The sequence below is a fragment of the Epinephelus lanceolatus genome, chromosome 3 (assembly GCF_041903045.1).
Source record: "Epinephelus lanceolatus isolate andai-2023 chromosome 3, ASM4190304v1, whole genome shotgun sequence".
NCBI classification, from domain to species: Eukaryota; Metazoa; Chordata; class Actinopteri; order Perciformes; family Serranidae; genus Epinephelus; species Epinephelus lanceolatus.
In genome coordinates, this window is record NC_135736.1 from 19,602,888 (window position 1) to 19,615,963 (window position 13,076).

The following is a 13,076-nucleotide window of genomic DNA, read 5'->3' on the forward strand; positions in this document are numbered from 1 at the left end:
GCACAACCTAATTCGACCCATCTTTCTCACATTGTTTGCAAATCCATTTAAAGTCTTTATTGTACGTTTTATATCTAGTATCCTAATACTAACATTTCAACTCATAACCAAAGAGGAGTATGATGGTTAACCAGACAGTGACCCAGACTAACTTTTAAAGTGCTCTAATATTTTTTAAAAGTTTTACCTATGTCCTCCTCCAGGTAAGTGATGTCCTTCCCGTTCTCAGTTAAGGCCTTGAAGACTTCCAGCCTATCAGAGAGGTCCTCGTTGCACGGTTGGTAGTCTCTGATCACCTTGAAAAAGTAAGCTCTGAGAGGGCCGAGCCGCTCGCCCTTCACATAAACGGTAAGCATGACTTCATTAAATGACAAGAAAGAATTACATTCACATTTGGTATTTGCATGTTTGTGTATTGTTTCTGCATACCTGTCCCTGTATAATGGCCCTCAGCAGCTGCAGGACAGCATGTCTGGCCTCAGGTGGCTGCTCTGGAGTCAGCATGTCCTCCACAGCTTTCCATACAGCCTCCACCGCATGCTAAAACAACACATGCACAGATTTTTTTTTTTTTTTAATATATTTTTGGGGGCTTTTTAGCCTTTAATGGATAGGACAGAGAGAGAGGGAGTGACATGCAGCAAAGGGCCACAGACTTTTTTTTTATGTGTGAGATTGCTGGCTGCACAACAAATTGCCCCTCGGGGATAATAAAGTTTTCTTTGACCTTTAACTGGAGTCGAACCCAGGCCGCTGCGGCAACAGCCTTGTACATGGGGCGCCTGCTCTACCACTAAGCCACCGGCACCCCACATGCACAGATTTTAACAAACACAGAGGATAATATGTATCAAAACTGTCTCATCTGAGGCAGACTCACCTCCTCAAATTTTTTTGTTTTGGCAAGATCACAGACATGGTTCATCATGCGAACACGGTTGCTTAAACCGCAGTCTGGATGAAGCTCCTGAAAAACATCACAGGAAAGAGTAAAGACCATGAAACTAAGCAAAACACAATAGGAGCACAATCAAACGCATGGCGAGTGTGTATGAACATGCACAGTTGCTCTGTCTCTTGTGCACACCTTAATGATGTCAGTGGTAATGATGAACTCTGATGGTCTGGTTTCACTCTGTTTGCTCGGTGGCCGCGGGGGTCCCAGCCCAAAGATCCCCTTCACCTTGTCCTTGAGACTCTCCTTGCTTGGTTGTTTATTCATGGCCCAACCTATAAGAGTGACAGATAACACAGGCTAGGATTGACAGCTGTCTAAAATAGTAACACACATGTAAGACATTTTTGCACACGCATAATTATTATAATGCAAAAGCCAACCCCTATGGGCTGTCGTAAACTGGGCTTTAAATCCGTGGGGACATTTTTCGGACTAGTGAGGCTTCTGGATTATGAGCCATTGAAACAATAGCACAAGGGTCAAAGGGCGTGCAAAGCCATATATAACGTTAGCTCAATTAGCAGCTATTGCTAGTAGTTATGTTGAAAAGGAGGTGTGGGTGCGGCGGGGAGAGGAGTCAGGAGTGGTGCGGTCGCGATGTGGAGGAACAATGCTTCCAACACACTTAATACCGTCCTGAAATTTCACCGGGGTATATGGTGACGTTAATGTTGCCAGACGGTATTTTCGCTGGCGGTAACGTTAACTGCACCACCTCCCCTCCCCCAACCCTACCAAGAGTTAAAGGTAGGGTCTGGAGGATTTTCCAGTTGCTGTTTGTAAACACACATTCAAATTTGGCCCCTCCTATCAGGCTCAACTCTCCCGGGTGTACGGAGCCCGGAGGTACGGAAGAAGGCTTCACAGAAGAGGTTCAGGCAAGGCTCGCGCTGGTGCACGCTCGGACACGCTCAGGCACGGCACCTGCGCTCTCTCATTGGCTGGGGAAATCTCCGCCCAGAAGCGGTCCGAGCTCACAAAAACATCAAAATACAGTTAAAGGGCAGGAGCTCTGCAAACAGAGTCACCAACACACGAGTAGAAGCCCATAGGTGATGATTAAGCAGGATTTCATTTGTTTATGTCTATATTTTGTTTTGTTGCTCCAGATCCTACCTTTAACGTTAGCTACTTCACTAGCTCTCCTAGTTTTTTTCAATCTCATCAATTAAACATGTAAACTCATGAAAATTCAAAACATGAGTGATTCCAACAACTATTTTCCTTATTGAACAGAGAAAAATTGCCATACGCCTTCTAAATTTAAATTCATTTCCATCCCTGAACTGAGATTAATGTTAGCTTAATTGCTTTGCTAACTCATGGTAAAATACTTAATTAAAACTGGACAGAAACTAAATATAACTCACCAAAACGGTCCTACTTCCTCTTAGTAGCCTTTTAGTTAGTTAGTCAACTGTTCAAATAATTACCAACTCTAGTTTAGTTGAAATAAAATGCACTGTTTTAACCAATGTTACATTTGATGTGAAAATTATGCTGTGTTTTCCCGCCGGTCTCTCCCTACATTCATGTCCTTTCCTAATAATTGGAAAAATTAGTTTCCATTCGGGAAAATTCCCATGAACGCCCCATCAAGTCAGAACAACCATAGATAAAGATGGGAACAACTCGGCCAGTCATTTTGCTACACAAGTTGCCAAGTTGACGTTATATCTGCAGAAAAATGGCAGACGAAAGCAAATGTTCAGTTGATGGTAATAAGCCTTTTATTAATTCACATATTGCAAGTCAATTGCATGTAATTTTCTGAATGCTGTCTTAGTTTGTAACAGTCATCCACATAGAGTGACCAATATTAGAAAAGTTATTTATTAGTTAATATTATAGCAAATAACAAATCAATTTGTTATATTATGCTTCAAACTGTTATCACTGTTTGGTTTAAATGTTCTGAGCAATAAAATACAACACATATTGGATGGCATTAATGTAACATATGTAACATGCATTAGATCTTATGCATCCTTTTTAATAATCCATCTTTGTTTTCTTTCTCAGATTCCTTAGCATTTAAACAGTGTAGAGTTGTAAAATGGATGTTACTGAAGTGATCTTCTTATCTATGATGAAATAAGATTTCTATTTGAAGAATATTGGCATTTTTGTCCTTATTTACCTTTTGTCTCCATCTATGCCTCTGACAGTCTTAAGTTTTATAGATTTAAGAAAACAGTTTTATACTTTCTCCCAGGAAACTGTTTAGCTGAAGCCGTCAGACACCCAGATCTTGACACATCTCGTTTATGATCAACCTGATAAGCAGATGTCAAACTTAACAATGGACACAGTCATTACATAAGTCATTAAATATGTGGCATCTCTCTTGTTGTATTTTTATAATATTGGCAGAGGTAGCATTTTTTCAGATGAGGTGATCCACTCCCAAAAAAAACACTGAGGAAAAAAAAACAATATGCCTTTTTCTCATAATTACTTGGACAGCTGTTTGTGTGTTTCCTCAGGGTGTTTTACATATGAGGACCTCCATCCTCCGGACACTCAGCCTCTCCTTTTGTCTCTTTCTCTCCTTCTCTTTGTTTGTTTCATTAACCTATATGAGTGAATGATGGGCTTCAGTTTTGCTGTGTGTTGTGCAGCTGTGCTCTTTCCAGGTCACTTGGCAAAATGAAGGCTGTGTGTGGGTCATGTCTGTTTGGCGACACCTGAAAATTGCTTGACATCCTCCTACATCCATTTTCTTTACATTCTATGTATATATTTTGGCATTTGAACTGTAATTGTGTTGGTTATTGCATCTATTGTATGTCTGTCCGTGCTGGGAGAGGGATCTGTTGCTCTTCCTGAGGTTTGCTCAGTATTTCTCCCGATAGAGATTTTTACTGGGGGGGATTTTTCCTTATGAAGCCAGGGTCAAAGGATAGAGGGTCCCATATGCTGTACAGATTGTAAAGCCCTGTTGAGGCAAATTTGAGATATTGGGCTATGTAAATAAAAATGACTTGCCTTGAATTAGGGTGGCAGCAAAAACTAGTGAAGTAAGGAAATGGGTAGGCTCTGTGCAAGCTTTCTGTTCTGTTGTGTGCATTTATGGTTGTTAGTAATAGTATATTCTCATTAAACAGTTATATATTATGGTACTATAACTCTTAGTCTGTGTGGTGGATATTGAGTTGCCTCTGACACCAGACCAGACAAAGGTGGTGGCAACATTACACTGCCTTTAAATCTGCAACAGCAAACTTTTATTACACTATACTTAGCTGCATAGTGCTGCATGGTGCAAATGAGTAAATATGTTTTTATGTAGTTTAGGTAAACAGACTCCTGCCCGCTGTCAGCCAGCAGTGGAGTTTGCAGCCCAGCCTGTAAATAAGTAAACCCAGGGGGCAGGTCTGGAGAATCTGCTGTCATGTGGACTTGACAGAGAAAAAGACAGAGGGGAGGGGAGGTGAGCCGACAGACAACGACTGTTCTGTTTCAGTTCAACAACAACAACCACATCGGTGCAAGGTAGCCTCCGACCAGAGCAAATTATATCCTTGGACACTTGACAAAATAAACATGGTGTAATCGGGAGAAATGCACAATGGCGCAACTGAACCGTTAGCTAACGTTACGCTTTACATTCCCTGTCATGAGCTAGCATTCCTCTGTGGCATTCAAGGTCTGGTAGCTTAAAAAACAACTCCTCCCCCCTCTGCTCTCACCTTATTGGAGATAATTCGCTTTCACTTTCTTTCAGTCGCAGCCAGCTTCGTCTGTATGCAGCCAACACAGCCGTCTGCGTCTGTGCATTGATATAACTCTGTACTTGCTGCTAAAAGCTTGTTCTGGTCCAGCTTCAGTCCTCCACTCCTCAACCGGATGACACACTAATGCTGTGACAGGGGCACTTCCTACAAAAACACGTTTGTTACTCGCGCTGATGGGAAATGTAGTTCCGAGTAAGCTAAACCCAAACTGTGCTAACTTACAGCTCTGTAGTTAGTCTGGTTTTAACGCTATAAATCATAACAAATGAAGAGCGAAACGTCTACACAAAGGTGAGCCACTTTTTCTTTGCTAAAGGCCTCGTAAAACTGTTTAATAGTAGAATAGTAGAGAGATATGTTACTAAAACGGAAACGTTACCCAACGGTGACGCTAACTAGCTGCTAGCTAAACATGCTAACAGTGCTGAAGTTCGCTCCTCGTTGAGGGCCACGAGCTGCACTGTCGCCAGGCTGCCTGTAAGTGGAGCTTTTGGACAACAAGTTAAAGTTGTTAGATTTAAAATACTAATTCACACACAGGAATCTATAAGCTGTTTCTTTCCTTATAGTTTTATTAATTTAAACTGCATGCCTGTGACACCCGTCCTAGTTTATTTCAGTTTATTAATATCCTCGTTATATCCCACAGCTACACCTGTCATCATGCAAAACATATAGCATGCAACAGTATCAGCTTTTACTGCTAATCATATATCATTTAAGCACATTTCTGTATTTAAAAATATATAATGCAGATGTATGGTCGTCAGGAAGCCCTCCTGATCATTTAAATTGACCGTTTTTAACCTTTTATCATGTAGATTTCTTGTTATTAACATAAATACTAAGACTGCATTGATTTCATATAGCTGACTCATAATTGTAAGTAGTTCTTAAATGCATATCGGTATAATTCAGTTTTATATATTTATGAATTATGTTAATGGTAAACAGTGATTATGAAACACTAACAGCGTACAACCTGTTGTTGCATTATTTAGTTGATAAGCTTGAATTTTAAAAAATAAATTAAATTATGTTTTTGTTATTTTTGTTGTTGTTAATAATCATAATATTTTTTTTTTCTTCGTGAATTTATTTAAAGGGAAATTCTACTTTATGGTCCGTGCTTGGCCACAATCTACGAACGAGAAACCAACTTCAGGTTCATCTAAATGCTTCCCGTCCGCTGCAGCAGGCGGGTCTGTTATGCAGTCCAGTGTGTGACTATGACCTCTCCTTATTTCATGCCGAGCATGTCTGTTATCACTCGGAGTGGTGATCGAAGTGTTGGCTGCGCAGCTTCAGCCTCTCTCAGCTCCAAACTTACCAACACACGGAGAAATGTGAATCCAGTTTCCTCTGTGGCGGTGAAGGAGGAGGAGGAGGAGGCGAGGATCGCTGAGCAAAGAAACTCCTCGGCCCCCTCATCAACGGGTAATGTTTATGTTGGGCTACTAGCTGAACACAGACACTTGTAAAGTTATCTAGAAATAAACCAGAATTCACAGACGCAGCTGGGGAAAGTTGCCAAGGTTGCTTTCACTTGTTGTGGACTCTTGCATCTGAGCAGTGCTTGGCACATCACATCCAGATATACAGGTATGGGCATGGCAGGCTGCCTCCAACACTGCTGCAGGCTAGACTTTATCTAAAGGACATGCAGGCTTGTTAATGTGTCCTGCAGGAATGGTTAGTTAATGGAAGAGATCATTAGATGAGTAACAGTACAGAAAAGCAGAAAAAAACACCTCACCAAATTGATTTTATTGTCATCTCTCCTCTTATCATTGTTTTTGCAGTTTAACTTTAACTTCTAAAAATATTATCTGACCACTAGATACGTAACAGGGTGTCTGCAGGTCCTTAAAAGTTTTAAGTTGTCTTGAATTCAATTTTCTAAATATTAGACTTTTAAAATCATTCATTTACCACAAACATTTTATCTAATTTCACTTATCCTTCGGAATAAAAAGCAACAACTGTGCCAGTTTACTCAGTGTAGATGTCCATGATGTGGGCTGGCTGTCTAAGAAGCTCATCCAAGGCACTCTGATTATAGTTTAAACTTCTTTATTCACATAACATAGACCAACGCATTTCGACTTCAGACAATCATCAGGGTGCCACACCATGGACCTCTTCACTGAGTCAGCTTGGACAGTGATCGCTTTTTAATACCGGATTTTCTACAGTTTACCAACACCTAGTGTCTTGGCCCAGTGCAGCACTCCCAAATTTGTCTTCACTTATCCATCTTTTTTATTTTATTTTTATAGACTTAGATGTGTTATAGAATGTAATACCAAAAAAAGTTAAGAAAGAGAAGAGAAAACAAAGCACAGACAATCATAGAGAAATAAATTGTTCCAAAACCAACAGGTTGGGTCAGTGAGTCACACAGACAGCATTGTTAAAGAGAAGTGGTTAAGTTGGGGAGTTGTTTCATTCCAGTCTGTTTCTGTACCTTGAATGTGTTTCCCCATTGGGTTGTTTTGTGTCCTTATATTTAGGAAATAAATCCACAAGTATGATGCAATAAGCAATGACGGTGCAACTCCATTAAAAGTCCAAAGCTTTGCTAGCTGTTATCTACTGTATTCACTAGAAGAGGGCTATTTTCCTCCAAAACCCTACTAACTTTTGCTCATAGGTGCATACATATATACATATACATACACACACAGATGAAAAACATACACAACTACTTTACATATCTTTGTAGACCAATTATCCATCTTTTAATTTCTTTTTGTCAAAATAAGTCAAGCTCTTCTACATGAAAGTCCACATTTCTGATGTTACAAATCTTTAAACCTGCCTTAAAGTCTTTTTACTTAAAACTTGCACATACCTGTTGTCAAAATGTAGAATAAGCTTACTCACTCTAATAACTATGTTCTCATGTAAAAGCTACCTCTGCGTTGCACAGAGCCACATACCACACACCACTTACCTTTGTACTTACCTTCAGTGCTTGGATAAGAAAAAAAAATATTTGTCCATATTTCAGTTTTTGATTAGGGTTAAAATGGTCTTGAAAAGGTCTTTAAATGCAAGAAATGGTAGTTTTCAGAGTCTGAATTTTACCAGTCTGCACAGAGCTCTGTGTTTAGTCGCCTTCCCACAAGACTGGAGGCTGTTGTAGCAGCAAATTAATACCCATGTAGTGTATATTGTTACTGTATTACCATGCAGGGTCAGATCTTTCTCATTCCTCTCCCCTGTGCTCATTCAGGTGGTTGCCATCCAAAAACAGAAACAGACACTTTACCGTTGTCTTCACACAGTCGCAGGAGGAGACGGCTAAAAGTGGAATATGACACGGATGAAGGCATTACACCAGTGAAGACAGAACACTGGGAACCTCCCGACTGGAAGAAACAATTGGGATACATTCGTGAGATGAGGAGCGGCCGTGATGCACCTGTAGATAACATGGGAGCAGAGAAGTGCTATGACACAGAGGCTCCTGCACATGTAGGTGTGGTTTAGTTGTTTGTAAGGACACATAATTCACTAGTTCAAATTCATCTATCGTGTTCTGTGTGTTCTCTTCTCTGTCTGCACAGGTGAGACGTTTCCAGGTGTTGGTGTCACTCATGCTGTCCAGTCAGACCAAGGACCAGGTGACAGCAGCAGCCATGCAGAAGCTCAGAGCTCACGGCTGCTCTGTAGAAAATATACTCGCTACTGATGACGACACACTGGGAAAACTCATCTATCCTGTCGGCTTCTGGAGGGTAAAGCTGAAGTCTGTTTATGCATTACAGGAGCCATGCTTCCCTCTTCTCACCCTCCTTTTTTGTTCACTCTTTCTCCTTATTGAATGGATTTCCCACCCAACCTTCTCCAGACTAAGGTGAAGTATCTGAAGCTGACATCGGCCATGCTGCAGAAAGAGTTCGGAGGAGACATCCCAGACAGCGTGGAGGGGCTGGTCCGCCTGCCAGGAGTTGGACCCAAGATGGCTCACTTGGCTATGGGCATCGCTTGGGACCAGGTGTCTGGCATTGGTGGGGACACAGTCAGGAAGCATGCACGATCATTTATACATCAAATGGAATAAAATAAAAAGCGTCTAACAGAGCAGAACAATGAGGCTGTCAGAACATGTCACTGCACTCAGACAGAATTGTCCTCCCCATCTGCTATCTGCATGTCACTGTTTTCAAAATCATCGCTGCTACATGGAACTAGTCTTGCATAGCCGGACCTATCTCCACACTTCATGTTAGCATTTTGCCTGAAACAACAAAACAACCTCGAAGCTAGCAACCCACACTCATCTTAACATCTTTTACTGTGTTTTTATGTGGCCTCTTTTTCTCAAATAAAACAAGTTTGCTGCTGGCACGGGGCACTGTTGCTGCATCTGGGCTTAGTGCAGCCCAAGATGATTGTGATTGGTTTAAACAAATATAAACAACCCAAAGCTTTATTTTCTTTAGTGCAAAATTATGATGGGTTTACCCAGACCTTTCTCCAGCACAAAGTCTGGCTATGCAAGACTACTCCATGTATTCCATTGGACTAAACTGTGTATGTTTTTTAACACATTTCTTCAGGGGAACCAGAGGCTGATAAAGTTGCAGCATAGAATAGAAACTGAAAAAATACTTTATATCTGCTATGAGTAGACTAGGTGTATGTGACATAGTGATTTGACTTTGATTTCACTGTATTGTCAGAAACAAAATCAGAAATTTTTCTTGCGTCACAGATCATCAACTGTTTCACATAAATACAAAGCAATACACAAAGACCAAACAATATTTAACCAAACAAGAAAACTGTAATACAAACACTACAGATCACCAGACATTACAAAAAGTGGATGATATGTGTGTATGTGCTTCTATATAATGTCAGTTTTTTTGTTTAGGCGTGGACACACATGTTCATCGCATCTCTAATCGACTGGGCTGGCTCAAGAAACCCACCAAGAGCCCAGAGGAAACACGCAAGGCTCTGGAGGAGTGGTTACCCAGGTAACAGCATAACTTACTCACTGCTGACCCGCACAACCTGATTAACACGGACCAACAGGTCTATAAAGATCAGAGTCATCCAGACTGACCTGGGTGCACACAGCACATCATTGACTCCGTTGACTGACAGGAGCTCTTCAACATGTTGTGTTGACTGACAGAACTCAGGTTTAAATCAAGCTTCCTCTCTCACACTCTGTTACAGGGAGCTGTGGAGTGAGATCAACTGGCTGCTCGTTGGTTTCGGACAGCAGGTTTGTCTCCCCGTCAACCCTCTCTGCTCTGTGTGTCTGAACCAGCACAGCTGTCCATCCGTCCACAAGATTTCTCCTACTAAGAGGCCTAAAGCCGGATCCCCTCGGTCTCCAACCTCCTCCCTCACAACAAAAACTGAACCTGAACAACAATCTGCTGTTAAACACGAGAGGACAAAGACAGAGCCACTGTCGACACCTGTTTCCCCCACCGCACAGAGACGGAGATTAAAAAGCAAGGTTAATCATTGATGCAGTTTTTGTCTGAGCTGCGACCAAATGTTGGATAAGGACAAATGTTATTGTACACACACTGAAAACATACCTCAAAGCTACACCTTGATGTTAATATGGTTCTAGATATTGTCATAATAGTTTTATTTGACACTGTAACGACACCTTTTACACTTTATATGAGATTCAATATTTTTGTACTGCTAGTGTTTTCATATCAAATAAAAAATGTCTGTACTTAAAGTGGATGTGAAGGTCGTGTTTCAAGTTTTCCCTTTATTCCAGCAGAGGGAGTTTGCCTGATGCATATTGAGAACACATAACAAGAACTTAAACTTTAAAAAATGGTGCAATTTCAGTTCATCAACAGTAAACTTACTGATAGCATTTTAATATTTAAGTCCCCCATAAATGCTGAACCTGGAATATATAGTGTACTAAAGCAGTTTATTCATAAAAGCTGGTTGTATTTCTCAGTGCAGTGACTTGCAAGGTCACATGTTGCCTTCAACTGTGCAATAAGTTAGTCCAAATTGGTGATTAAATTCACTTCATTAGAACTGGCCAAACACCATTACCTCTTAACAAGATTGAAAGAGTCCATATAGACATTTTAAAGGCAAGATGAACAGGAAATTAACTTGGGAAAGAACCCAAAAATAACATTAGTTCAAACAAAGCCTTGAGTGAATTTGTGCAACCAGCCTGTTAGTTACTGCTTAAAATGCGTCACAACTTGAACTGGGGTTGGCTCTATCAGATTTTCACTACACGATTATTGTAACTTAACTCACAATGCTGTCAGTCAAATTCATCTTTGCATTTTGTCTCTCTTGCGCAAATGAATTACACTCAAAACACAAGTGTAGGGAGGTGGAGAGAGTCTGTAACCATGACTGTACAAATTGTACAAGAAGAGCATTTACACTTAACACATAGTGAAAGGGGAACCAGATACCATCAGGGGAGGGACACACAGCAAGAACAGAAACAGGAGTGATATAAGAGACGCTGGATTAATTACACAATCTTATCATGTGTATTATTAACATGATATCAGTACTTCATTATTCAATACCATAGTTATTGTCAATACTGGTATATCAGACACCCCTAACTTAAACATACCTAGCTCACACAATACCTCAGAGAAATAGGTGTGTTAAATTAGGAAAACCACAGGTGTTACTAATAATAACATGACTGCATGTCATCAGGCGTGTCATTGCGTGTTGACTGGCTGTCTTGGTTTACCGGGGCATTGTTGATGTTATATGTTACGCCTGTTTGTTTTGCCTCAAGCCAAACGGTCTTCTGTGGAAAAAGCTTGTGACAGATATTAAAACACAAGACTGAAGACACTATGAAATGTCTGTGACAGTGTGCTTTCGATTTTAAATGTGTTATTCTGTGTCTGTAAGGGAGAGCTGACTGAGCACTCACATTTATACAGGTTTTACACTGAGCTTGCAGGTACTGGTGGCCACTGGGCAGATGAGTGAATGCCTTGCTTGAGGGCATCCTGACAGGAGCAATCCAGAAGCCATAACTCACCCTTTGTACATGGATCTGATTTGTTGCTCAAAAGAACATCAGCAGTGCTAGGAATTTTTCTCTCACAGGTGACTTGAAGAACAAAAATCCATCCTAATGTAAGCAGTGGTGGAAAGTAACTACGCATATTTACTCATGTAGCCTACATTTTTTATTTCAGTACATTTATTGAAGAGCTAGGACTGCAACTGTCCCGCTCCTGCCTCCAGCTGGTTCGGAACGCCACTGCCAGACTCCTCACAGGTACCCAGAGGAGAGACCATATCACATCTGCCTCTCTCCAATGGCTGCCTGTGGAGTTCAGCATTGACTTTAAGGTTCTTTTGTTTGTGTACAAAGCCCTTAATGGTCTGGCCCTATCCATCGCAGACCTTCTAACCCCCTATTCTACGTCTTGGTCCCTCAGGTCAGCTGACCCGGGGCTCCTGGCTGTCCCAGCTCCAGACTTGAGCTCAGGGGTGATCGTACCTTTGCTGTGTCTCCCCCAAACTGTGGAACAGCATCCCCCTCCCAATCAGATCGGCCCCCTCCACTGACTCATTTAAGTCCAGATTTAAGACCTACTTTTATTCATTAGTGTTTGAGTCCCCCTGATGTGGTTTTCCTTGTGACGCATGCCTGTGTGTGTTGTGTCTCTAAATGTGTGAGCTGTCTACCTGACAGTTATGTTGCCTCTCCTGTATGTGTTTTTAGCAAGTCATTCCTTTTGTGCAGCACTTTGGTCAACATGAGTTGTTTTTAAATGTGCTTTATAAGTAAATTTGAGTTGAGATGAGATTATTTCCATTACGGATCACAGCAATCTGCCAGTTATTTTCAAGATTATTCATTTAATCGTCAAGTATATAAAATTTAAAGAAAAATAGTCCAAAGTTGCATCTTTAAATTGCTTAAATTGTCCAAGTAACAGCCCAAAACCCAAAAATTATTTGGTTAATACCATAAATGACAAAGAAAAGCAGCAAATTCTCACATTTAAGAAGCTGGAACCAGCAAATGTGTGACAGTTTTGCTTGAAAAATCAATGAAACAATTATTTGATTATCAAAATAGTAAGGGATTCATTTTCTTTTTATTTATTAATCAATTAATAGTTGCAGTTCTATGAAGACCTATAGTTACTTTTCAAATAAATCGTTCAAATGTACATTAATACATTAATAAAAATGATCCAATAATATACTTGTATAACACTGACAGTAGTGTGTACTTCAGTGCATTTTATACTAATACACACTCTTACGTTTTGAATGCAGGACTTTTACTTGTAATATTTACTGAATGATCTGAATATCACTACTGGCTGTGTGAGCAGCTATGTTGTCCTCACTAATATTTGCCTCTGGAT

The 13,076-nt window shown here is 40.6% G+C and overlaps 2 protein-coding genes across 4 annotated transcripts in view; one reads left to right on the forward strand and one right to left on the reverse strand.

The window, feature by feature from the left end:
* tsc2 (TSC complex subunit 2) overlaps positions 1–4,796 on the reverse strand; it is a 37,135-nt gene extending 32,339 nt beyond the window's left edge. For all 3 annotated transcript variants that reach the window (XM_033623399.2, XM_033623397.2, XM_033623396.2), the window contains exons 1-5: positions 4,651–4,796; positions 1,088–1,230; positions 881–967; positions 430–540; positions 188–335 (exon numbers count right to left, since the gene is read on the reverse strand). In XM_033623399.2, the coding sequence (XP_033479290.1) occupies positions 188–335; positions 430–540; positions 881–967; positions 1,088–1,222 (481 nt within the window). In that variant the 5' untranslated portion in view covers positions 1,223–1,230; positions 4,651–4,796. The remainder of the gene's footprint in view (positions 1–187; positions 336–429; positions 541–880; positions 968–1,087; positions 1,231–4,650) is intronic.
* A 68-nt stretch (positions 4,797–4,864) lies between these two features.
* On the forward strand, positions 4,865–10,417 carry nthl1 (nth-like DNA glycosylase 1). The gene is made up of 7 exons (XM_033623400.2): positions 4,865–4,986; positions 5,801–6,132; positions 7,934–8,175; positions 8,268–8,438; positions 8,552–8,711; positions 9,581–9,686; positions 9,892–10,417. Exons 2-7 carry the CDS (start codon positions 5,871–5,873, stop codon positions 10,190–10,192), a joined length of 1,242 nt encoding a protein of 413 aa, XP_033479291.1. The 5' UTR covers positions 4,865–4,986; positions 5,801–5,870; the 3' UTR covers positions 10,193–10,417.
* Positions 10,418–13,076: the final 2,659 nt, after the last annotated feature.